The following is a 27447-nucleotide window of genomic DNA, read 5'->3' as shown; positions in this document are numbered from 1 at the left end:
TATCGTGCCTTTAAATTGGAAGTCACATAGCAGGATTTTTTGTAAAAAAAATTTCATGAAAAAAGAAAAAATAAATTAATAATCGTGATTGTAAAAATTCTGCAGTGCATTTGTAAAATGATGAGTGAGATTTTGAAAGAATTTCATGTAATATTATGGTTGTCATATTTTTTTAAGTTATTATAATTATTTAATTTTTTTTTTTGCCTAATGAAGTCTAGTCTTATTTATACGATTGTTCTAAACAAAAAATTGCCTTAAATTTTTTTTCTCTTCCTGTAAGTGATGTAACACTTAATTATTCATTGTATTAGTCATCATAATTGTAATTATTGATTATTTGTAAAATAATAAAATGAGTTTAAATGAATGAAACTCAATAAAAATGTGATTATCAAGTATCACTTGTTGATGGCAGATTACAAAAAATAACTGTATAATAATTAGCGTGAAAGCAAAGCCAATTTTACTGTGCCTTGAAACCGTCCTATACTCATATACAATTGTTTCTCTATTTTCTCTAAAAAAAAACAACAAACAAACAACCATTTTTCTATTAAATAACAACTATACAATTATTTCATATTTATGCTCATTATTGTAAAGAGATTATTGTTTATAATCCGCAATAAAATAAAAAATATATTGTTAATTATAAAAAAATGATTTATAATTTTTCTGGGTAATTATTTTTACCTCTTCTGAGCTCTACATTCAATTTTACTTTAATGATTCGTTAGTATCAACGTTCAGAAATTTATGCAGTCTCGTTTCTTTTTAAAATACCCTCGAGGATTTCTGAGTAAATGAAAGAACGTCTTACTCTAAGAAAAAATAATTAAACTACTTACGAGAACATTTCTTTAACTTCATTGATGCAACTCCGATTGCAAGTTTACTTAAGGATTCATGATGTATAGCCGGACGCACCTCTTATCCCCATATTCCTCTTCTTCTGTACGTCTACGTACAAGTGTATATAAAACCACTGCGAGTGTATCTGTCGTCACATGCACGTATCTCTTCCACTACTACGAGACTCCATTCATGCATACGCCCATTCAACCATCTGTGGATCACCTTGAAGGGTTTTTATTCCCACCGTGTATTCATTTCATCAAGCTATTGTATTAAAATACTCTATGAAAAATTACCAAAAAGTCAATTGATTTTTTATTTAGCTAAATGACTTTTTAAACATTCATTTTGTATTTATTCTCTTACGAATCACTTTAAACGATATTATTATTATGATAAATAATACTTACAAAAATCATGTAATTATAAAGTGCCAGGAGAGTTTGCTATTAAATCTTTTTCTTATTGTTTCGTTGTCTTTACTGACTTTTTGCTGGCAACTCGTCGTTCGGGAGGGCGCGCACAATGACTGCAGGTTTCCTAATACGGTCTCAGTTGAGCCCACGATGAAACGGAAAAAAAGAAAAAAAAATTGAAATGAATTTTCGGTGACCAAAGAGTAAGCTTGGTAAGTTAAAAGACGTGCAGTATTACTCTGTAAAAAGATCCAAATTTAATAAACAACATTTGTATATAATGAATGAACCAGTCAATATAATATCAATATTAAAAAAGTTTCTCTATATTTACAAACTAATAACCCAATAAATAAACATCCTATTTTTTTTCAATTATGCCTTATCTAATTATTTGAAATATATTTCGTTAGCCAAAATATTGACAACTTAATATACAGATAAATTAAAAACGGAAAATATGAATATAATATGTTAGAAAGTCTGTAATTTATTTAACTTCATTTGAATTTACTAAAGGCGGAGCTAAAGAATAAATGGCGATTGCGATTAATGGAGTCTAGTCAGTTTAATGGTAAAATCATTTGCAGCACGCCGATGAGCTCGTTTAACCCAGCCATGATCTCCTGCATCGTGCACTTCTATGAGCATAGGATATATCCTTCGTGCATCAGTGCACGAAGCGTAAAGAGATTAAGCTGGTAAAATGAGAAGAGAAAAGAACGAGAAGAGCAGTTAATACGAAGGAAGACAGGTCTTGGTAGACTACAAGACAGGTTCGTTCGCGAAAAACTTTAATTTGTCTCTCACGTTTTCGTATCGTACCAGGATCTACGTGGTGTAGGTTAATATGCATACTGGAGTCTATATGCACATGTTTGTCCTCTCACTCATTTAATTCCATGGAGTCTGAATATGCTTGGTGATCTCTGGGAATATTAACACGTCCATTTACAAACTTTATGAATTCATTTGTAGTCTAAGCAGTTTTATAGATTCAGTAATCTCTTTCATGATAAATTTTTTTTTCTTTGTCATTTCAACTAGTGTGTTTATACAAAGAGTCATGAAGTTAATTGATCATACCTGAGCTTATTATTTGCAAAAGTACGATATTTTAATCAAGATTCTATTTGACCAGTTAAAAGAGACTTTTTCCAAGAATACATAATTCTATAATACAGAAATTTCCCTTTTCTAAAAGAAAGAGAGAGAAAGAAAAAGTTGAAACTAAATTAAAAAAAATTTCGTAATTTGTTCATCAACTGAAACCTGTTGATCTACTCTACTGCAGCAAGAAGTAATAAATTTAAATCAGATTATTATCTCAATGTTTTTAATTTATCAGAGTAACTCTTGAGTTTGATGGCAACAACAAAGTTTTCTATGGAATAATTTTCTCTAGCTAATGATTTGGAAGTAGCAGTATTGACCAGGAAATAAAAAGATATTTCTCTTACAATTATGCAATTTAAGTGATTAATCTACAGTGACATTCCACACCGTTCATTGGCTCGTATTAAATGCAAACGGTTGTCTGTGGAGCTCGTGTTGTGTAGTTGATGGTTGGTTTGTTATAGTGACAAGAACGCCTTCATGAATGAACTCCGGTTGCGTCGTCTACACGCGTGCAGAAAGACGTTGTTATTTCACTTTTTTTCTTTTTCGTTCCTCTTACACTGGTCTTTATTTATTTTCTCTTATCTGCAGCAGAGCGCCAACAAAGTGGAATTGGCACAATGCAGCTGGAATACGTGATTGTTTCTAAGCAAACGCAACTATCTGAAGGGAAGACAAGAAAGAGACGCCACCGGAAATCATGATTCGCAGCGGGCGAGTTTTAATCTACCGTAAACTGGTAACTACTCGTCTCGTGCTCGCCCTCGTACTTCAAGTCCAGAAGACGTGCGTGTTGACTGACAATATGAGACGTCATTCTTGGTTATACTGTGAATTCCGATATCTTTTTCTACATCCTATCTTGCTCTCTTATACAACCGTACTCTGTAAGTTAATTAGGCAAATGAAAGCAGCGCGACCGGACCGATAAAAGCTTTATCGTCGCGAATGTAAACGATTCTCATTTTCTCCCTATTGGTATTCTCAATGTTTCCTGTATTATAGCGTATTTCGAATTTAATACTTGTCATACCAGCTGCGACATCATAAAATAAATTAACGTCGCCTCTCAGTGAACTGCTAACTGTGCTAAATGATTTCTCGCTTTTATACTTATACATTTCCTGTAATTCATATCTCGTTGTTATCCACTTGGGCGATTTTATTTTCGGCTCCTTTTTTATCATCTTCTCTCATGCCCTTTTCATTCTTTTACTTCGTGTTGAGCCACGTATACCAGCTGGTCCAACTTCTTGTCCAGTGCATGCGACAGCTGCGACGAAAAGGAAAAATCCAAATGGCAATGGATGATTGTAAGAAACAAACGAATGAAGTAGGGAGACTTGTTCGGGTAGAACTGGAAGACTAAAACAAAATTCCTCACTCAATAACACGCTCTTTCTTACTCTTTCGTCTGCTATTATCTTCTTTCTTTTAATATAAATGTGACACATGTGTGCTTTTTCCATTATCCATTCCTGTCTATTAATCTTCTATATTACTGATATACATCCCTAAAAGATACACTGTCCATTAGTTTCTTTGATAAGTGAAAAAGAAACGACTACATAAGATATTAGTTCTTTAGTCAATGCAGACAGACAATATGAATTCTTCTTGCTAGTGGAAAGTGACATTGATGACAGACACTATTACCCTTATACTTACTGTGTTGTTATCACTTTTAAATTACTATATCTTCTTTATCGACATATCATCCATGTTTATTATTTTATATTTTTTTAAGAGCTCATTTTAATATCAAAGATGTTAAAAAATTTATTGACCATTTCGACATGGAGTAGTTCGTTAATATGTATAATTCCTAGAGCATCAATTCTCACGTAACTTTATCGTATACAGTAGTTTACTACAGCGCATGTCTCGCTTTTAGAATTAATAATCAAATAACCTAAATAAAATTAACACTAAAACTGTCATAAAAATGATGGAGTGAATTTTTTCATGCTCCAATGATAGAATATATTACGAGTCATGTAAAAAAAGCAGAATTTTTTTTTCTCATAAAATGATTAGTTAACATTGCAAACTTTTTAAAAGTTTAATTTATAGCATGAAAAAGTTCTTTATAACTAAGGTATGTAAAAGAAAAAATTAAAAATAAAAATACCTATTTTACTATAATAACTCGTGTAATTGGCAGGAAATGAATCATGGAGGAGTCTGAAATAAAAAAATATAGAGATTATTCGATATGGTATATTAAACTTGAGATAGTTTATAATAATTATTAAGGATAAATTATTTTTACACGAAGAGAATGATGTAATAAATGTACAATATTTGACAAGGCGTACATGATGCACGTTACAATATAACTTTTTAAAATATTATTACCATTTTATATTTGTCATTAAAGTTAAGTTTATTTTAATGTATATATATATTTTTTTACAGTTTCGTTCATTTTCATAATTCATTTGAATTTTATGTAAGAAAGCAATAGGCGAATCTTTACTATAATTTTTTTTTTTTTACTAATAATCGACATGCCATAAAGATAAATGCTTCTTATTTTTTTGTTTTGGTGAGAAATGGACCACTAATTATAAATTGCATGCTTTTTGTTTTTTAAAACTACAAGGGTCATGCACCCAGAATGTTATCACGTTTATAATATTTGGAAGGACACTTGCAAAATATACTTTGCTTTGGAAATAAATTATTACATAAAAACATTTTCGAATAAAATATTCAATAGTGACCTTCATCTTTGAAATAAAAAATAGTTTGTTTTTCATTGTCTATATTTATTACATAAATTATTATGGTAAAGAACCCTGTATATTTGTTTTTATTCGTTAATTAATTAGATTAGATTTTTATTGTTCATAGAAACTTGAAAGTTGGAATAGTGTTAAATCTGGATTTTTTTGTAAATAAAAATAAAGATCTGTCTTTAAAAGAGAACAGAGTTCTTTTTACAGTTTATTCAATATAAACGTCTATAAAAACAGTTTCACAAAGGTTTGATGCTAATTTTTTCATTGAATATTATGCTGGTTAGTTAACCATCTTATTAACGAGATATTTCTACTAGTGAATAGTATATAGGCAACTACGGTGATATGATTGAGTTTTCGAGTGCACTAAATACTCGACTGTTTTAGTTTCGAAGGATGGATCCAATGAAACAGATCAATTTAACTTCTCAACGTCAGTTTAAATCCGGTGTTACAACTTAATATCATTACTGGAGATTGTCATCGTATCGTATCATGTCTGTCTGTTGATACAAAGTTTGATCAATTCTAACTTTGTATCTCGATATTAAAAATACTTTAAAGTATTTTCTTAGCATCCAATGATACCTTAACTATATTTATCATTGAAACTAAAACAGTTCCATACGCGCATAATCCATTTTTAGTTAAGTAGTAAGTTACACTTTGTTGTAGTATACAAATAATTATAGATTTTCAATAGACAGTTTAAAAACTACAGAATTTACTGAAAGAAAAAAATTTGTTGTAGTTAAGAAGATCCAACTTTACAAGTAAAAAAATTTATCTGACAATATTTTCGAATATCAAATGTTGTTAATGATTATTATAGACAGGAATTATTTTTTTCATTTGTTAAATTATTCTTTTTTTCTTTCAGCATAAAAATAATACTTGACAATACTGTAACAATAAGGAATAGTTTGGTCATAGTATTGGAAATTTCATTGATCGATTTTAATAAGGTCGTTATTTGGTCACACTCAGTTGTATTCATATAAATAGATATTAAGGAATTTAGTTATTAATTTACAGTAAACATTATTATTGTTTGTTTCTTTTATTGTAAATACATTTTTAATCATTTTTTCAAATAGTATTTATAAAGAAATATTTATAAAGAATTTGTACAAGTTATTTCATTTTGGAGTTTAAAAAGTTTCAACATTGGTCAAATTTATATACTCCAGATCGAAAAAAATGTTTAGGTATATATTTATTTAAAATATACAAGCTCATTCTAACACTCCAATTGGTAGGAAAACTTTTACTATAGAGAAGCGCTAACTCCTAGTATTTTGATACTGATCTACAGTAATCAGACAATAAGTGTACACAAGAATTAATAGCATAAAATTCTTTCATTCTATTAACAATCGAAAAACTCTGAGATTTCAACAAAATGATATACAGTTTTATAAGATAACATGAGTGATTGGCAATATGTCGGTTTTCTTATTCACCCAAATATTTATTTCAATTACGCTCATAGAATCACTATTTATTAGGTGCATTCGTGTTTTTATTTATTTGCATATACTCAATTATATTAATATGAATTTGTTTAATCATTCGATCAATCAATCAATCAATTAATTAATTATATCAATACCTAATGACAACAAAATTTATTTTTATGCATTCAGAAATTATTGATAGTACTCCAAGGTAGCTTTGTATTGCATATATCGATATTTTTATATCATTGATACACAATTCGATTATTAAAATAACAATAATTATATTAGTAACGCGATATGATTGATAGTATTGCTATAAATTGTTTTTTTTTTTATTTTGCAATTGTAAAATTGATTTAAAAAATACTTTATGTAGTTAAAGCTTCCCTGGATATTTTAAAAATCTGATTAAACTTATTTATTGTACATAATATTTTCGTTAGTAACAATTATGTACTTTATTTTAATGTTTTTTTTTTTTTTTTGTAAAATAAAAAAATGAATTATTTATCATATCGAAACATTGAAATTATAATTAGGATAGGCAAACGCGTGATTGAATAAAAATCATCGACGCTTTCGACAACTACTAATCGCGTGATATCACAAAAATCTAAGCTACGAATAGCAAAGCTTTCGTAAATTCTAAATTCAAGTTTATAGATCAATTTACACTTCATTTTAAAGTCCTCACACTATCCTGCAAGAAGTGTTAAAGGACTTTGTAATGGAGTGTACATGTCATGAATTAAATTTATTTCGCCATTATTATATTAATAATTATTATCGTAATTTTTTTTTCTTTTGACTAATACTAATATGTATTTTTTATTTTTAATATTATTATACATCTCTTTTTGAAATTTTTTATCGAAATAAATAAACAACCTAATTATGTAATTAGGTATATATGTAAGTATTATGATAAAATTTCTGTAATTATCAAGTTATATAGATTTAAATTGAGTTTTTTTCGGCCGATTCACGAACACTACTTGCTTTATTTGTAATTGTCACACATAATTTACGTTTTTATAGTGTTTTATAACTGCTTAATTTTATGGTGTCGCGTTAAGGGATAAGCTAGCTACTTATCGAAGATACCATTAATAAAATCATTTTTTCTTAGAAAAGTACTATGTCATCCTCCACCGGTTTAATAATTATATTTGCATTTTCATAATTAAATTGCTATCTATTTATCTGTCATAAAATAAATTAAATGAGCATTACAAAAATATTAAAAAATTAATAATCTATTATCATCATTATTACTTTTATTATTATTATCATTATTAGTAATTATTAATGTAATAATAAAATTTAAAGTTCTCATACTATTGCTTGTAATTATTATTAAAAATTAAATTAAATCATATATAATAAAAAGGCGTCCAAAAAATATTAATAAATGATAAATGATAATTTTCCACTAATTCTAGTTATTTAGTTAATTATTACTGTAATTACTAACTTTGTGATTATAATCATTCGAATCACATATCAACCTATTATAATTGATGGTCTAATAGTGAAGTAAAATTAGTAAGAGGCACGATAGAGTGTGCAATGTATGCACAATAATATGCTCAAAGCAGTGTTATTTCACTAAGTAGAATTATTACTTGTTGTGCACCTGTTCTAGCGTTAATTAACGCGATTGTCAACAGTATCAAAAGTGCACCAGTATGAAAAGGCAGTCACGCATTATAAGATGTAATAATCTCATAAAAGCATCAGCCGAATTACAGTACATTGATGATGGTCATAAATATTTTTATCATCAGCTAAATTCTTGCCATCAAACCCATTTCATTATCGCAAATTGTGCCGATAGAGACATTATTTTGCACTAAGGTCCATAAAAAGTGCCTTCTCTCCGAAATATAAATAATATTTGTCAATAAAATTGAATTTTTTTTCTTTGGACCCTACATTATATGTATATATTTATTCAATCGGATAAATTATATTATTAAAAATATTTTTCGAAGCTTTTTCCTATAGAACTTATCACCTACATATTCAACGTGTCTAATATATACCTATTATATTTACAATTTGTGTCTATTCTTATGCAGTAGTATTTTTTGTGATATTTTATTAATTACGTTTAAAGTATAATAAGTAAAAAAAATCCGCAGTCATTTTTTCGCCAACAAAAAAATAACTGTTGCCTACTAACTTCTATAAGATGCTCCATTCTCATCGATTATTTTATTTATTTATTCTATTCCAATTATTGGTAATTGAAAATCACTAATTACCTACTTACAACTTTAATTAATATAAACAATTTATCAGTGAATCGTAATTAATTACTCTAACGTTTTACGAGAGTACAGGACGATTGCTGGATTTATAATTTATGATACACTTATTATTCGAACGATTCGATATCTTTTTTTAATTTTTTATATCATCCTTTCATCTTACCATTGGGATTTTAATGAAGTCAACCTTTTTAAATGAATCTCTTTCATGTAATCGATAACGTTTGGTACTTGATGTACGTTTTATGTGAGATCTGTTGTATTTTTATTTATTTCGAGTTTTTCTGTGCGTATAAATTATTCTTCAGAAAGCTTTGCTCGTTTTATCTTATCATTTATTTTTAAGAGTTATCATTATAACTATACATATATATGTATATAGCATTCTTCTATCTTGACATGTATACACTTTTTCTTTGCAACATTACTAGAAAATGTCTATGTTACACTTGGAAATTTTTCCCTTACTTAACAAAATCGATTTCGCTGATGTTTAATACGACGTCATGTTAAAGTAGCATGAAGCTAGGCTTTCTATGTTAACGTTGACATGCACGAATCCCCTTAACTTGAACCAACCAATTTTCTAGAAATAGTCACAAGCTTTTTCTAAGCTTCACTGAGAACTCCTAGACTATGATAGCTATGGTTAATCGCAGTGAAATCCGAGTACGTCAGACTGACGTTAATATATTAAGGGCATTTTGTTACACTTCATCTTCAATACTTCTGAGTGGTATTTGTTGCTTTTGAGCCATCGCATTTAATACATACACCAGTTGGTCGAGTTTCTTATCCATTACAGCCAGCTGCACAAAACAATTTAACCATCATCAGCTGCATAAGTTTCACTAAAAATCAGTGCTCAGGAAGCAGGTGAATACTGAGATTTACTAAAACATTTCAGTGCTTAATGAGGTCGCTATTAATTTTCATGATTTAAAATAATGAAATAAAAAAACTTTCTCTTTTGCATTCAACAGATGTGTGAATGATGCTACAGTTTTTTTAACATTTTTTTTGTGAATAATAATTTATATAAAGCAAAATGCAGATTCTTGTTTACTCTTTCTTTTATTGTAAAGAAGAATACAGACGAATGTGCGCACGAAAAAAAAAAAGAAAATGAGAAGGCAATATCACGTAAATTGAGAGCAAAAAGAACACAAGTAAAAAAAGATTTTTCAAATTAGTACCTACAAGAATATTTCGCAAACAAATGATTACAAGTCAATAAGAAATGAAAATTGATCGAAATAAAATGAGCAGACAAATTAGTATCTCACCTGCTGCTCGACACGGTATAAGCGAGCGCCGATCGTCATGGGTTTTACATTGCCAGCCCGGTCGATTCCTGCTAGATAGCTACCTGGCTTACCCAACGTCTGATCCAATCTCCTCTGCAACTCCTGCAAACAGCCGTCAATATTGCGATTGAGAAACTCATCTTGTTTCGACAGATAAATGCTTCATCGTGACTTGAATAGAGCCACGGATCTTCATGTCCATTTTTATCAAAGTTCCAATCTTTTCTTCTACACTTTCATCTGTTGTAAAGTCAGTAAAAGCTACCAATCTAGCTAGATTATTTGGCAACTTGATACTTTATTGGCATTTTAATGAAACTTTTTGTCTAATTTGAAATGAAGTAAAATAAAAACTACTAATTTATGTGGTTATATTTTTCTTTCATTTAAACAAAAATTTATGACTGTGTTTGATGTTTCATTAATTTAGTAATTAAAAATGATTCATTACAGAGAGTAAAAAATTTTTTTTTCCAAACAAACATGATTTTTTGTTTTAATTGAATAAACATTTATTTATGAAACAAACTTTTTTCTTATACTTCAGAAACCATCATTGACTACAAAAGAAAGAACATTTTACGTAAAATAATTAACTTAATGCAACTCTTTCACGATTTTCATCGTTAACACAAGTCTACTAACGTTAAAAGCATTGCGATTTTAATGAGAAATGATTTGAAATATTCATTAAAATAAATTACTGAATAAAATAACTATTTTAAAATGATAGTTTCATCATGAACTAAAACCTGAACAATTACAGTATTTACCTTTATCCGCACCATCATATTTAAATGTCCTTGGCTGTATTGTTCAATTACATCTCGAACATCATATGGTTTTCTTGCTTGTTGGAATTTTCGTCGTGCTACAAAATACTTGATCTTTCTGATAGCTCTTATCGCATTTCGATGTGCTTCAGTGAGTCTGAAAATCCCCAAAAATATCTCAGTATATCTTTTAGTGTTCAGTAGTCTTGTTACTTACTAACGCCCATATTTCACTCAAAACGAAACGGTGACGTACTTTTACGACATTTTTTATCTTTATTAGATTTTTTAAAACGGTACTTTATCAACAGTTAAATTGAATTTTTACTTTCTTTTAATATAAATTTTCTTTAAATATGCAACTAAATATCAGGATAACTAAAAGTTCAAAAGATTCTACTAGAATTAAAATTTCAAAGTTGATTGCAAGGAATATTGGTTTCATTTCTATTCATTTTATGTATCTCTATTGGAATTCAATTACAAACTTGTGAATAAACAGAAAAATATTTTAGCTTAAATTTTTTCATTTATTTATTCAATATTCAAAAATACTTAACATATCGATTAGTGAAATGTTTTATGTAAATTTAATTGCGAAAAATTTCTTTTATATCAGAAAAATAAAATTCTAGGAATAAAAATTATTCTTTGAAAGGATGGGAAAAAATTCGAGGTTTACTGAAATTCTGACATGGAATAAAAATGCCAACGTAAAAGCTTTTGGAGTATTTAAATGCCTTTTGGCTGTATCAAATAGTTAATACTCACGTTGTAACTCTTTGGGGTTCTTCGATGTCAATATCGATCTCATCGCTGGCAGCCTCTGTCACTGAACTCGTTTGTGATGTGAATAAGCTACCCCTAGAAATAGGAAATACGCTACTCATCATTGGATTCAAAACTGTTTCTTTGTTCATATTTAACGCCGTCTAGAGTGAGTAGTTTGATGAAACAGGTACCTACTTGTTTCAAGTATCATTGAGTTAATGTTCGTTCAATCAATTGACAAGCATTAATCACAAAGCACTCACTCTAGAAAAGCTCGTGAGACAATGGGAAGTACTTGAACAAATAAACTTAAAAGCTTTTGAATTAATCTGTCCACTAGCTTTTAAAGGTATAATAAAAAAAAGCAACTCACCGATTGTCTCTTCTAGCTCTGTTAGGCGTTCCGGCTTTGGGTTCTTCCATATAAAAAACTACATCTCCCTCGTTGTCAATTCGTTGGCTATCTGTTTGTCCAGCAGTACCACTAGATGCTGTGACAGGAGGCAAAGCTGGTATCTGCTGCTGTTGACCTTGGACCTCCATTCGATTACGTGACTTTCGACGTTTCAGCACACTCGCCTTTTTTGCCACCTGAATCATCAGAGACTGAACCCCCGGTGCCCTCCCATTACAACACGTCGAACACAACATGCACTAGTCTACTTCCATTTTCTAAAGATTTTTCTTCCAGTAATCACTGATGACTTCCCTCCCTCAATAAGCCCTTCAATTTTCCCTTAGTAACAGGACACTATTTACCCCACGTAACCCCAATTCGATCGATGCGATGAACTTAATTACTTAATGAAAAAAGCACTTAATTTTTTATTTTCATTTATTAGAATGAAAATTGTTTCTTCCACTAATTTACGTTAGTAAATATTAATGTTTCAATTAATTCTATACTTGAACACTATGAAAAAAGCAGATTGTGAAATTTCAACACTGCATTCATCGCATGGTTTAGCGTGCATTGAGAGTAGGGTAAGTTTCCTGTTACATAGCGGAAAATCCGTTTTGCTTTTCATCTTCTTTGTTCTAAATCTGGCTAGCCGGTTAGATGTTACACATAGAAAATATAGGCTGATATAAATGCACTACACAATATTAATAATTCATGCACATGCAGCAATAGCAAATCCTTCGAACTAAATACTTCAAAGCAACGTAGACATATATTGACATTAGTTTATAATCGCAACAATTCAACAGAAATAAATGTGCCGAAATAACTTAAAATAGTTTCTTAATCATTCAAACTATAACTTTCTGTTTGCATTATACAGTAAATAATATTTGAAGCATAACAATATTGACACTATAGTTCTACTACATGAAGAAAAAAAATATTCTTCTGCTACAATAGATCTGAAATCCATTTCTGCGCTAGGTTTGATTTTCATGGTATTCACAGAAAAGAACTGTAGAAACCCTATACAATATATGCTGACCAGATTGATGGACTTTTTTACTGTTGTATTTCCAGACTCAATTTTCTTCATCGATAGATTTTCTCAAAAAATTACAACTTTTGTCAAAAGAGATTATTAATCTATTACAGCAGAAGAATATTTTTTCTTTTTACTTTCTAAATTAAAAAAATCATCATTCATCATATTAGATTACGACTATTATTAATTTTCATTAAAATGGGTTTTTATAAATATTAAAAGTGTACATCATGACGCGTTGGTTTATGGCCCTCTCTTGTTCTAAATCCTCTTTGCAACATTAACAGACATTAGATTCGCATTCAATTCACAAACGTACATATATGTTGATTTCATTCGCCAGTCATCACATAAAACATAGATTATACTTCAACTACTACTAATACTTCTAGTAGGATACCAAGTATTTATAACTTTTCTATTACCATCACAATGAAAATAATAACAGTAATAACAAAAATACAAATATCTATTATAATAATAATGCTACAGTATTGTTTATAATCATCATGTATTGAAAGATAATTGTTATTATGAGCTATTCCTATTTATAGATACTCATAACTAGAAATGAACATACTTCATTTTTCAAATATACATATATTTTACTCTTAGTTTGAATCTCTTATGACAAGAGAGGACCATAACTGTCATTTGAAACTATAGGTGAATATTGTTGAAAGAGTATATTCCGTTCTATCTATATGTGGGCGTTTTATTGTCAGATAAATAACAATTATTTCAAATGATGAATATTATTGGTTCAATATGTGGGCGTCCTAGTAACATTTTTGAAATGAAAATTGATCTACATCGATAAAAATGTTTATGCATCAGAAAATTTTAATAGTGAATTATTTCTAATTATTTTTTGTGTACCTATTGTATTAATTAATTTTTGATAAAATAATAAACTTGTATATTGATGTTTTGATAAAATTTTTAATTTGTAATTGATTAAATAATTGCAGATTGTTAACAAGTTATATGTGTTTTATTTTATGTGTTATAGTATTAAAGTGTTTAGAAGGTATTATATAGAATAAAACATGCATTAGAGACTGAAAAATTCAAATAATCTAAACCATTTACATACCATCTTCTTTACACAAATCAACTGAAATACATTACGGTTGTTTTATCAATGTTGGCCTACCATAAACTTTTGAGGTAGGTAATAAATTCATAATTAAAACTATATCGTTAAACCTGGCTCAGAGACTTATAATTTTCTGTATGTGGTGAAAGGATCTAATGGATTTCACAAGTAAACGTAAGAAAGCTATCATTAAAGTTGTAACTGAGTATTTATAAATCTCCTTTCATTTCTTTGATATTATATCGTATTAGTAACCACACAAAGCACTGAGTTTTCTACTCTGAGCCGGGTAACATCGATGTTGAAGCAAAAAGAGACCTACTAAAAAGTTCCTGATGCAATAACTTATGTTAAAGTTTTGATAAAGTACTTTTGCAACTGTTATCATTAATTATTTTATACAAAAAAGATTCAGGTTTATTGAAAAGAAAGACCGACCATTGTTTTAATATAAAATTTTAATAATGATCGAAAATATTTTAATATATAAATATTTGAAATTATAGCTGGAAGAGCTTTTCAATCAACGGTCTTTATGCAATTTACTTTTTTCCATGATAAAACTAATTATTTTGAACAAATACTCATGACGAAATTGGAAATTAATTAATTGATTATTAAACATTTATTTTCATTTTATTTTATTTTTCTATTAATAGAATAATAGACAGTATAAAATGAATGTTTTTTCATTCATACTGTACGAGAAACCATTTATAATTGATTTTATTTCATCTACAAATTTGCCTGTGGCTAAGAAAAAAAATTCAAAGTGCACATTTAATTTTTTGATTGGCAAAAAAAAATAATATATTGGAAAAATGATAACTATATCATTTTTTTAATTTTTGGCCTTTTTCATAATCTAAAAGGAATGGGGAGGGGTGAAATGTAGTTAATAATATTTATTCAACTTGGAAAATTTTCTTAGCCTGCAAAAGCTGGCTCATCAAAAATGCTCATCAGATTTGCAAGTGCGGTCAAAATTGAGTAAATAACGATCACGATAGGACACGCACTTTGGGTTATTCAACTAAGGTTTTTTTCCATGGCAAAAAACAGCATTTTTTTTTGTTACCAACGTTCAAGAACATCAGAAGCAACTAATAACATTGACAGTCAACAGCTAACGTCTACTTGAGGAATGAGTATTAACTGAGTGCTCACCTTTCCAAGTGGTGTTGAGGGTTGACCGGCAGGGGCTGGATCTTTTATGTAAATATTCCACGTTGCTACACTGTTGATGGCTTTGTCTGCGGCATAACAACGCCATAGACATTGGATCAACATAGCAGCCGCTGGTATCTGTCGGTTAAAATGCTTTTGACGTTGTTTTTGTTGCACTTTCAGCGCAAAACCAGAACCGAGTATTCCCTGAAAAATATTTCTTGTAAGTGACTTTCTATTTATAACATTAAGCCGAAGATAAACAAGAAATTCATAATTTTAACTTTAAATTGAATATTTTCTATGGAGTTTACAAACAAGTTTAAGAAAATTTTGTGTATGTTATCAAAACTACTCCGTCAATCTTTTGTTTAACTACTCATTCTCCTAAACTGAAACTTAATATTAGTCCACCAACGTTTATATTTGCCCGCATGAAGAACTTTCAGAAAGTTCATAATGTCTGTGAACCTCGTCGTCATGATGACGCGTATCGAATATTCGATGACATGTAGGTCGCAAATATTTTAACAATTTTTTACAATTATTATGTAAAATTATTTATTATGATTATCAATACTTTTTTTTAATAATTTTCAAAATTATACGTAATGGAAGAATATGTAATGGTAACTTACTGCCGGAAGTGCGAAAAATGATATGGCGAATACGCTGAAACATGATGCCACAATTTTCCCCATCCATGTTTGTGGCACTGTGTCACCATATCCTATTGTGGTCACAGTAATCTAAAAATAAATTAAAAAATTAATACAAGAAAACACCGTAACATATCTCAATCAAATTACTATCAATTAATTTATGATATTAAATAAATATTAGAATTTCTGAAGAAACCTAACTTTACATTTACCATAGAACTTTAAACATTATTTACGCTTTTTATATGAACATAAATTAATTTCCTTAGCTTAAAAAATATTTTTAAAAAATGTAGAAACATAATTACAAGTATGGTTTATTTCATAATTAAAAAAAAAAAATTCAACAAGAAACCAAACATCAAGAATGAACGCAATTAAAAAACCAATAAGCAATATCGTAAGAAAATATTAGTTTAACTTAGAAATACACAAAATAATTGTATACTAATGATTTGTGCCATATCCAGTCTTTAATTAACTTAATAATGCAGCAGTATAATGATGCTGATTGTTACAGTGGTGTTCCCAATTTGGACTAATATTATCCAAATACATCTATGTACAACACATACATCCTTAGTGAAACAAAGATTGGTCCATTCCTAGTTCAGAATTGGGCCAATGTATTTAGGCATGGTCCAATGTTGGTCCAGATGGACCAGTCTTTGTTTCAACTAAGGATAAACAGCTATCATAGAAATAGATATGTATTGTCCAGAAGGTATCAATATCCAGAATTCTCATGATGAATGCATCTCACATATTGACACGGGATTGTCTAGAATTATCCGTTTATCAAGTTTCAAGCATATACGATACGTTAAGATAATTATATTCAATTTATAATGTCAATTAGATTCAACAATGAAATTTTAGTCTAATCAATAATAATTAAATACGTACCACACCCCACCACAGAGCATCTGCATAGCTTGAAAAATCTGTTTTTCCGTCAGGTCCAACGGCATCTTTTTCAGCAAGATAAACGAAATAACTGCTAAAAATAAGACCTAGGAATCCTATGTACAGGGTTGTAATTAATTCCTAAAACAAACAGAAATAAAATATTTTCATATTATTTAATAGCTTTTAAGTATATTTTTTCTGTAATTGCACATTCTAATTGAACTTGTATTTTTTCTGCTTGGTATTTTTTGCTAAAATATAACTATAAAAACAGATTGCATGTAATTGCTCTGACATTATTATAGTATATTATATCTTCGTAAAACTAAATTTATAATAGTTTTTAAACCATTCCGTAATTACAGTTCATAAAAGATATGAATCAAATTTTATTTCCGATCCACAAGTTTAACCAATTATTTATTAAATTATGAAAAACGTAATTTATTTTTTTATAATATGAACATTTCGAAGCTTAAAATCCTTTAGGGCTTATGTATTTATTTTCAAATAATTTAAATTCTCATTAAAACAAAATTACTATTGATATAAATTTTGAAAAAGACTATTGTATTCAGTTTTACTTCAAATAAAATTTATAATATATTGTTATATCTTGAAGATAGCCCGTGGCTATTTTTGAGTTCATAAATTTTTTTCAACGAATTTTTTTTTACTGCCGATTTTAAAATTAAACTTTTCAACAAAAAAAAAAAAAAAAAGAATTAAAAAGTTTCTTCAAATAACATAGAACGTCGAAAATAGTAATAGACAATTATCGATTTAGAAAAAGATGATTTTTTTCAACAAAGTTAAATTAAAATGTCCTGAAACTTGCAGATTGACTTCTGAAAATATAAGCTGTTTGTAAATAGATAAAACAAACTAAAATTTTTTTCTCATCGGATTTATGAAGTTACACTGCACCTGACGATGAATAAACACAACAGAACCAAGTAACCGCCAGGTTCCCCCTTGACGATCGACATGAAGCATTCGTAAAATTTGCAGGAAGCGGATACCGCGGATTGCAGAGGTCGCGAAAACTTGTCCATTGCTTCCAACTGACAGCACAACCATCGACGCCACGACAACGATTAAATCTGCAATGGAAATCACATCATTGATCCACATCATAAAACACGATGAAAGTCTATTACTTTTCAGCAAAGACAAAAAAGTATGAAATCAAATCATAGTTTTAAAAAAACGGTCGAACATTCAATATAAAATCACAGAGTTAAGTCATAAAAGTTTCAAGATTACTGTCCGTAATACATGAGATAAAAATTCTATAGTGTCCTCTAGTGTGCCAATAATATTTCAACTTCTTTACACTGACAGAAGACATCGAGGATGTGAATCCTCTAGAGAAAAACGAAAAGAAACGTTTCCTGATAGTTGACATTTTGGCGTCATTCTATAACAGTCTCTAGACCCTGTTTTGTATTTGTAAAAATATAACCATCTATAGCCAAACTCTGTATTCTAAAATAGATATTAAAATTATACTTCCAGGTGGGTCCAACTATTTGAAATGTTCTTCAATAAATAATCATACATTTCTAAGCAAAACTAGTAAGTTTTATTTTTACTATTCTCTGTCATGAAATAAAAATACACATGTACAAAAGTTTGAAAAAGATAAATTATTCTAGATATTTACCTATTATACATATTGGTTTTCGTATGAATCGAAACCGTCCGCAACATCCCATGTACTTTGATCTACATCCAGCACTCCACAATCTCACCAAATATTCAACACCAAAGAACACCACCAAACATATTTCCTGTGAAAAATATAACGAAGACAATTATCAACAATATCATTTCATAGACATAGAATCAAATATAATTAAAGTATCCATACAATCTATTTCTTCATGTAGTTAAAATGTAAAAATAGATTATTTTTTTATATTCATTGTTAAAAAAGAATGATATTTATTCTAGTCTATCTTTATGCCCCAAAAATCAATTTCCCTTTCTGATAGTCTTCTTTTTTTGCTTTTTATCATTTCAGTTGTGATATAAAAACACTGACATAGAAATGAAAATGACTCTACTTAATTTCTATGAACGTTTGGATAACGATATATCAGAAGGTCAAAAAGTCTCTAGGAAAATATCTGTTCGTTTATTTAGTTGTCATTTACACCACAGACATAATGACTTACGAATTCGTGATTCTACATGAGTTCATTTCTTCGATAAATATATTTTTCGATGTTACAATCAAAAGGTCTAAATTTATCTTAATGACTACTTATCAGAACCAGAAAACATTTTAGTTGTTGAATAGCGGAATTGGATGAAAGTCAATAAATATCAAGTTATCTTAGTACATTTAATAAATTTCTTCTTCGATATCATTTTTAACTCCAAATTCTTATTGATAAACATATTAAAAAACTAATTACGAAACATGAAAAACATGATATAAGGAAATTTATAATAAGGATTTACCAACTTTACATTCATGTTCGCGATTTTTTTTTAAATTTTCTATATACTTCAATTTATGCATAAGCGTTCAGTCTACAGAAATTAATTACATGGTTAGAATTTTCTAATAATCCTGGTAAAAAAAAAGGAAATTGAATGATTAAAAAAATTGATGATGATGTTTATTTGATCTCTTTTTATGAGAACAGCCCTTGAATAGCATATTGACAAATAACTTTCATGATTTAATTATGGGTTGACTAATTTGATGCAAACAAACGTTGCAGAATATTGATTATTCTAAAACAAACACAGTGCAATATTGATGAATTGTTAATGTACTTATGAGAAGTCTAGTATAGACAGAAAAATCTTATCATATTAACTTCACGTAAATGTCACATATATCAAGTTTAATCATAAACTTTGAAATATGGACTGTGAAAAGAGTATATGTGTGCAAAAGAGAACTTAGAGTTCTAGCAATGTCACTTGCACTTGGAGTAAAAATTGATTAATTAGTGAGGATCCTCTACTTTACTACATTCTATGAACTTCTCTAGCAATAGACTTCTTTTAGTGAGCAAAGAGAACATAAGAGCAAAGAATTTATAAGAATACACATATATTTACACACAGTAAAGAATTGGAAAGTAAATATACATGCATTTGCCTGCAGAAATTTTATATTGTAAAAGAGAATCTGAGATAGATTCTTTTCTTGAAAACTCCAAATTGATAACTGGATTTTCTGGAATTTTTTTCTATTTCTATAATGTCAATTATTTATTCCATGTATGTCGGAAAAATATTATAAAATATGAAAAATAAAAAATTTCAGAGTTACAATTTAAAATAGAATTGAAATTTTTGAAAAATAATAACTTACCATCCAAAATAAAGTTTCATTAGCAAATGTACTGTATTGCTCTATCGTAGACAAAACACTAAATATGAGGCACACCAATACCACCATGAACCTGAAATAAAAATTTGACATCTGTTAAAAATGGAATATAATAGCAGTATAAAACTGATTCTACTCTATGAATTTAAAAGTAGATAAAAGATTAGAACCCAGTTTCAATTTATTTATGTGCTCTTCATTTTTTTCCAGTATAACAAAATTTATTACTCAAAGATATATAAATATACTCAAGTAAACGTAAAGAGAAAAGTCATTTAAATTGTTAGCACGTACAAATGATTTGTAGCGTACTCACAGCATATTGAAGAAGATAGAAGTATCTAGAAAAGGTCGGTGGTAAAGCTTATCAAAACATAATAAGCTTGTGTGTGATTGCTGTATGTAAATGGAGAATGTCAAGCTGATTAATTCCTTAGAGAAATGAACTAGTGTATATAAGATTGGAAAATTGTACATTGGAGAATTTGTAAGACAAGTATTAGGTATATCATTAAAAGCAGGGTAAATTTCATCTTTAATTTGATACCGTCGATGTTTTTATGCTTTTGTGAACATGAAAATCCACAAAGTAGATTCATAGCGAGCTATAATTCTATAGCAATTATCCAGGATGTTAAATTCATTCTAGTAGGAAAGAAAAAAGAGAGGATAAGAAAATAAATTGGTAACTTCCGACATTCTTAAAGTACGGCACTGATTAAATTCTAGTTAACTGAAGTGTTTTGTAGGATGGAAAGCTTCACACATCCTATTTGAGCTATTTATCGAGACATGCACTCCATTTTACATGTCACTTCTACTGAGAAAAATGCCTCGTCGCTATCGTTTAGCGTGATGGAGTTAACGAATAGAAGTTGAACACAACTAATCAACCATAAAGGAAACCCACTCTCATTCTCTTTTCGCGGGATGGCGTGCCAAGGTTCCATAATTTTTGTTTTACTTCAACTAGTACCTGTCGAGCTCGTGGGTCACCTTCGTCGACCTACTATGGGATAATTGTCTTTGTTTCACCCAACCTTTTTTTTTTTTAGAACCATACCTCAACTTTCTCAATAGTTTTACAGAATCTGCGTTAATTAAGGGCTGAAAATCGGAGAGAAAAATTTTGATAATAAAAAATTTTTTAATTAAGAATGAAAAATTGGAAATTCAGGAACTCGACAAATTTTTATTGTTTGAAAAATTCAACTAAATGTACAATTCTCTATTGATTCGTCATGAAACCAAATCCTGAAACTGAATTCGTCAACGGATACAGCAAACGTGGTTAAAGGGAAATTGGAGTTTTGGATTCGGAAAATAGACTATATGTTGAAAATATCGGATTTATATGAAGCTATGTGTACGTTATCACACTCAAGTTTGAAAAAGTCTGCAATTATTTTTCCATGACAGATACATACGGCAATACTGTTATACTAAATAATCAATGCTGGAAGAAATCATTTCAGAGATTTCATTGGTGATAAATTTATCATTATCGTTAATCACTTGATTTCTAAATGAGCAATCAACTTACCAAACCATTTAAAATTTAATAGAAGTGTAAATAAATACTTGTACTCTCATTAGTTCTTCAATTTCATCGTTAGTTTACTTTAGTTTCTTTACAGTTTTATCATCAGCTTTGAAATATCGAGAAAATAATTAATCAAAAAATATATTAAATAAGCAAGAGAAATAATTAAAATTTTGTAGAAAATATTTAACTGTTCAAATTATTGTAAATAAATTTTCCATAAAGGAATTGAAATTAACATTGAATAATTAAATATTTTTTCATACGTTACCGAATGATTGAAATATAATTTATTTCCGAATTACTTTGGAACACACAGACATTTCACAATTCACTGCATTTATCAATAGAACTCAATCGTTTATGTCTTTATTTTATTAACATTAAAATTATAGCGAAATTCTTTATATAAATAAATATTGAAACAATAAATTTCATAATAAATTTTATTGATTTCTTTTTAAAAAAGTTCAAAGGAAGAATAACAAAGAGTGAAAAATAAAATTTATTTAAAAAAAAATTCACAAAGACACGAATAGTTTAAGGAATTTTCTCCAAATAAGTCATCTGAAAAATGATAAAATTAGTATCGCATTTATAATACTTTGAAGTTATGGAAAATGTATGTTGATGTAGGTTAGACAAAGTAGAGTAAATATTAATGCTTATCATAAGAAAATTGCCACAGGAGTTGCAACATGAATTGATTTTTCTTAGTTATGCCATTGTTTGCATTTTAATACGACAAATATATTATACTATGGTATGATGAATAACAGCTGCGGGAGATAATTGTCAAAATATGCTTGGATTGGTGATTTTACATAGTCATGCATGTTAAATTAATCACTCAATTAAGTCTTGTTAGGTCATTGATTAATTAATAAATAACGTAGTTGATGCATCAGTTAAATACAAATAATGCTGATAAACAATTATTCATCGTTAGTAGAAAAGGTTATTAAAGGATATTCATCAATTTTTTATATCTGCCTACCCAAAAATATTATTATTTAACAAATGCAATTATTTTTGTTGATCAAACTGAAAAATTCAATCTATCTTTATAAACCTGTGAATAGATTTTTATGAATATAAAAAAATTATCACGAAAAAGGTCACAAATACTTACACGGTAAAATGATAGACGAAGCAAATCCATCCACCAGGATGTTCTAGGAAAACGTAAAGTCTTTCTTGAAAAGTCTTGCCCTTTTTGTGATGAAATACGTATTTCGCTTTGAAAGCCTGATCAATTGGTAAATAGATTGGATAATAAGGATCAGGAACACCAGCCTGAACAGGAATTGGTGTCTCTTCTTCCTCTTCTTCACCCCCTACATCATTCACGTCTCTGTTGATGATATCATCTTTACTTTTTTTACGTCGATGCTTCCTTTTCATTGGCGTAGGCACCCTTTTATGGTGTGCCTCGCCAAATCTCGGTGATCGAAATCGTCGTAAGAAAGTAAACTTCCTTGGTGGTTCATCAGCAGTATTCCCGTTATCAGTATCCTCAGTTTCACTGCCTGGGGTCTTTAATGCTAAATCTTCAGATTCACCAGCAACAAGCTCATCTTCACTTCCATGGAGAGCTGCATAAGCTGCTGCTGCACTGTATCGTTTTTCTGATAACCTTGCACTCTGTTCTTTTGTGTTTGGAAGACTTTCGTTGTAAGCGTGATCTAGGAATTTATTTTGTTTTTCCTTTTTTATAGTATCATTGTAGATGTATACTTTGTAAAAAAGTTTTTTGAAATCAAAACATTGCAGTGAACTTTAACTTGAATGAATTTTTTATCAAGCAATTGAATTTTTTTTAATCGAAATTCTCAAGCAAAAATGCTAAAGGTCAATCACTACTTTTTTTATTTTTTACAATTCATATGCATACGTATATGAAAAATATTAAACTGAATCGCAAATTTTATATTGAAAAACTAAGCACATAAGAAAAATTTTTATTCCCCGGAGAAATATCTTACCGAAATGTCTATTTACCCTACCTAGCTTTTCTTACTGAATTTTAAAAGATAGCATTTCATTCAAACTAAATATTGAATTGGATTCTGTCGTAACATATCGACATTACAAACCTAATCTCAAGAGAAAAGCAATAAGATATATATTAGATTTTTTTTTATTATTCTAAACAAATATATTTCTCTGACCACCTGAATCAATTCCAACTCTCAGAGGTGTTTCGTCTAAACTACAATATCTGTAAAATAAACTGTTACCACCGAGTACTATTGATAGAACAAAAATCAACAAGATAATTAATATAACTTCAGTAACAATGGAGTATCAACAACTTGGAGAAACTTGACACGAAAACTCATTGAGGTTGAGCTTCTGATAAAATTCAGCTGAAATCTTGTTTGAATTATTTAAATTGACGCAATCAGAAACTGTGTAAGCCATGAAATGAAGTTTAGAAATTTCATCAAGTTCTTCTTAAGAAGGAGACATTGTAATCATTTTGGTAGATCTTTTCAACTTGGACTAGAAATGCACTTCGACATTTGCAGATGTAGAAAGAAGCTAAATAACAATTCAACTGACCCGTGTTATTTATAAATACTGATAATGTCTATTGAGTCTGACTTTAAGAATCAATTTATCCTTATACCCAATGAGAAAAGTAAAAATAGAAATTATAACAATTAATATTGATTTTAAAACAACCACCTATTTCAAATATTGTAAAGTGCGCTTGAATAATACATTCTCTTCTTATATGACAGATATATACATTTCGATTTGTTACTAAAAATATCTATCTTTAAATACAATTATCATTATTAAGTATTATGAGAGCATAACAATAAATACATTTTCCATTTGGGTCACAATAGTAGATATGAACAAATACCAATAAGTATTCAATAATAGAGTAATGTTTTTTCATATAACTCTACAACGTTTATGTTTAACACGACAATGGAGATATTTATTATATTACATTTACAATAAAATGCAATAAGGTAATAAATATATTACAAGACAAATACATGACAACTAATCATAGTATATGAGATTAATATTTTGTTATATCCGGTAAATAATAGACATAGAAAAATATCATCGATGAGAACAAAGGAACAAAGCAAAAATGAATCGGAACTGCATCATCTCCTTATTCAAGATACGAAACCGGATAAAACGTTTGTTCGTGGTCGAGGTTGTCGGATCTGTAAATTAAGAGATAGGAGAATTTCTAACGATAAAACAAGACTACCAGAAAATGTTGAAGACGATGAAGTTTATAATTGCAAAGAAACTCGAAATTAACGAGATGCGGCCAAGTTGACAAGACACTAGATTAAACTGTTCAGTAAATATAGCTGGATTAGGTTTAATAGCAAAAATAATTGAAACGTAGAAAATTGGTATTTGGATTATCAACGAATCGTTGATAAATAGTACCGTCTGAGAAGAGTTTTTTTTTATTATAAACCGCTATTTTTAACTCATTAATAACACATTAACATTTAATATAAAAAACTAAAGAGTATTTTATCATGTTGAAAATAAATAGCATTAAAACGATTAACTACAGAAAATTAGATGTAAAATTTTATTATTTAATATTATATTTATACAGCATATGTATTAATATTTATGTTTCAATAAAACCCTATATTTCATGAAATGAATAAACATATTAACGATAAAAGAAACATTAATAATGTAAATGTTATTCATATTATTAAACTACTTTCTCATATTAATAAATAATTTTACCTGTATTATCTACGTATACATGGTGTAGTTAAATTATTCAATGTGATATTAAACGTAAAAAATTATAGCTGAATCATTTATATTTATACATACTACATCAAAGTACATGGCTTTTATAAACCAATTGACTTAAATTGTAATAATGAAATAAAGACTGGTTCACCCTTCGATATTATTCTACAAATCATCGCTCGAAAATGCTTGTGGTCATGGTATTCATGACCTAGAATATTGAAAAGAACTATCAGAACGCTTTGGTTTATTTAATCTTTAATGTTTCATGATTTACACTTATTTAGAAGCAGTTAAGTGGAATGATTGTACTACTAGACTTACTAGTTCAAGAGCTAGCTGTTTCAATTGACCCACTCGTTGAGTCATACTACTGACATTCACCAAGATCAAACAAAATACTGTAATGCGACGATAATCATGCATCAAACGAAACTATCAGATTAATTTGAATATTGTAGCAACCTATTTCAATGATAATTCAAGTTATTTTACAAACAATGAGAGATAATGAAGAATGAAAATAGTTAAAAATATAGATAACTCCAGATAATATCATAAACAAGTATGCACTTTGAAGATAATTAACATGATTAGCTTCAATATTTTATTATTACTCGACAGTTGGAACTTTAAAACTAGATTACAGATAATTTGTTTCCTATATATTTTCCATGAAATCAATTGGTTCATATTATAATAAAACAAAAATAGCTTTCATAAAATTAACCTGCAGAAAATGACTGAAACTTTGTGAGGTCAATGCAATGTTTTGATTTCTTTGTGTCTTAAAATTTTAATTAAAGTAATTTAATTAAAAATTTTCTCATTGATAATTAATTAAAAATGATAAAATATTTTTAAAATCAAAAAATAGAGAAAATTGATAGGTATAATAATTTTTTTTTGATAACAGATTATTGATCGGGTCTTGAATACCTTGATGAGAACATCTTTTATGAGTTTGATGAGCTTGGCAATTGACGTGATGCTCCTGTGGGTTGTGTGAATAATGTGGGTGTAGAAATTGTTGTTGTTGCTGCTGCTGTTGTTGATTTATTGGTGATTTAAGTACACTGAGTACTAGATCTTCGCGTGATGGTACAATTCTCGTTAACTGTCTACTCTGTCTAAATAATGTCTCTTGCTCTCCTCGATTCATCCTGAATCGTGGACGATGAATAAATCCGGGATAAAGTTCGTGTCTACCACGTCCCGGTTCGCAACTTAGCATAACAGTTTGCAACATCCCGACGTCCACTTTCCCAGTCGTACCGCCACACTCAACATTTCGTGGCTGACGAGCGGGAACCACGTGAAGATAAGCTGAATCTTCATTGCTTTTGACTTTAGGACACTTAAACAATCTTTAAAAGTACACTTTGAAATATGTGTTTCAACTAGTCAAATATTTCTATCTTTGTCTAATGATAATCGTTCCGTCAATTTGAAACATCTGCTACTACTTCAACCCCTAACTTTAATACCGGAATATAACTTGCTGGGATTACTAGATAAATCTTTCCTTCGTCTTCGTTGAAGGTCAAGATGATTAGTCGACCTCGACCATACATTCGTTTGTGAAAGTCCGGACATAATGACCGGAAATAGTTATGGCAGTTTAAAATTTTTTTATGCAGTTTTTAAATATCAGTTTCTTTTTATAAAATTTAAAAATGATATCTAAAGAATATTTAAAGTCAAGTAAAACGTTTATCTTCAATTTTTAATATTTAATTATTTTATCTTTGATTCCTTTTGGTTTGGGACACTTAAAAAGT

At 28.9% G+C, this 27447-nt stretch overlaps 1 protein-coding gene across 3 annotated transcripts; it reads right to left on the bottom strand.

Annotated features, from left to right (window-relative positions):
• Positions 1-7993: 7993 nt before the first annotated feature.
• Positions 7994-27024, bottom strand: LOC118066106 (potassium voltage-gated channel subfamily KQT member 1-like). 3 transcript variants are annotated; one of them, XM_035081896.1, is made up of 14 exons: positions 26606-27024; positions 23040-23592; positions 20347-20437; positions 18676-18802; positions 17937-18112; positions 17007-17147; positions 16077-16187; positions 15439-15645; positions 14269-14289; positions 12095-12312; positions 11722-11832; positions 10951-11107; positions 10157-10279; positions 7994-9679 (listed from the first exon to the last, which is right to left on the bottom strand). In XM_035081896.1, the coding sequence occupies exons 1-14, from the start codon at positions 26913-26915 to the stop codon at positions 9578-9580; spliced, it is 2448 nt and encodes an 815-aa protein (XP_034937787.1). In that variant the 5' UTR covers positions 26916-27024; the 3' UTR covers positions 7994-9577. The 3 variants fall into 3 exon arrangements, with proteins under 3 accessions (XP_034937787.1, XP_034937788.1, XP_034937789.1); XM_035081897.1 differs by having other exon boundaries at positions 11722-11814; XM_035081898.1 differs by lacking the exon at positions 14269-14289.
• Positions 27025-27447: the final 423 nt, after the last annotated feature.

The sequence above is a fragment of the Chelonus insularis genome, unplaced genomic scaffold, assembly GCF_013357705.1.
Source record: "Chelonus insularis isolate UGA/USDA-ARS -01 unplaced genomic scaffold, ASM1335770v1 contig_326_pilon, whole genome shotgun sequence".
Taxonomy (NCBI): Eukaryota; Metazoa; Arthropoda; class Insecta; order Hymenoptera; family Braconidae; genus Chelonus; species Chelonus insularis.
Note: the sequence above shows the minus strand (reverse complement) of the source record. Positions and strands in the feature narration are given on the sequence as shown.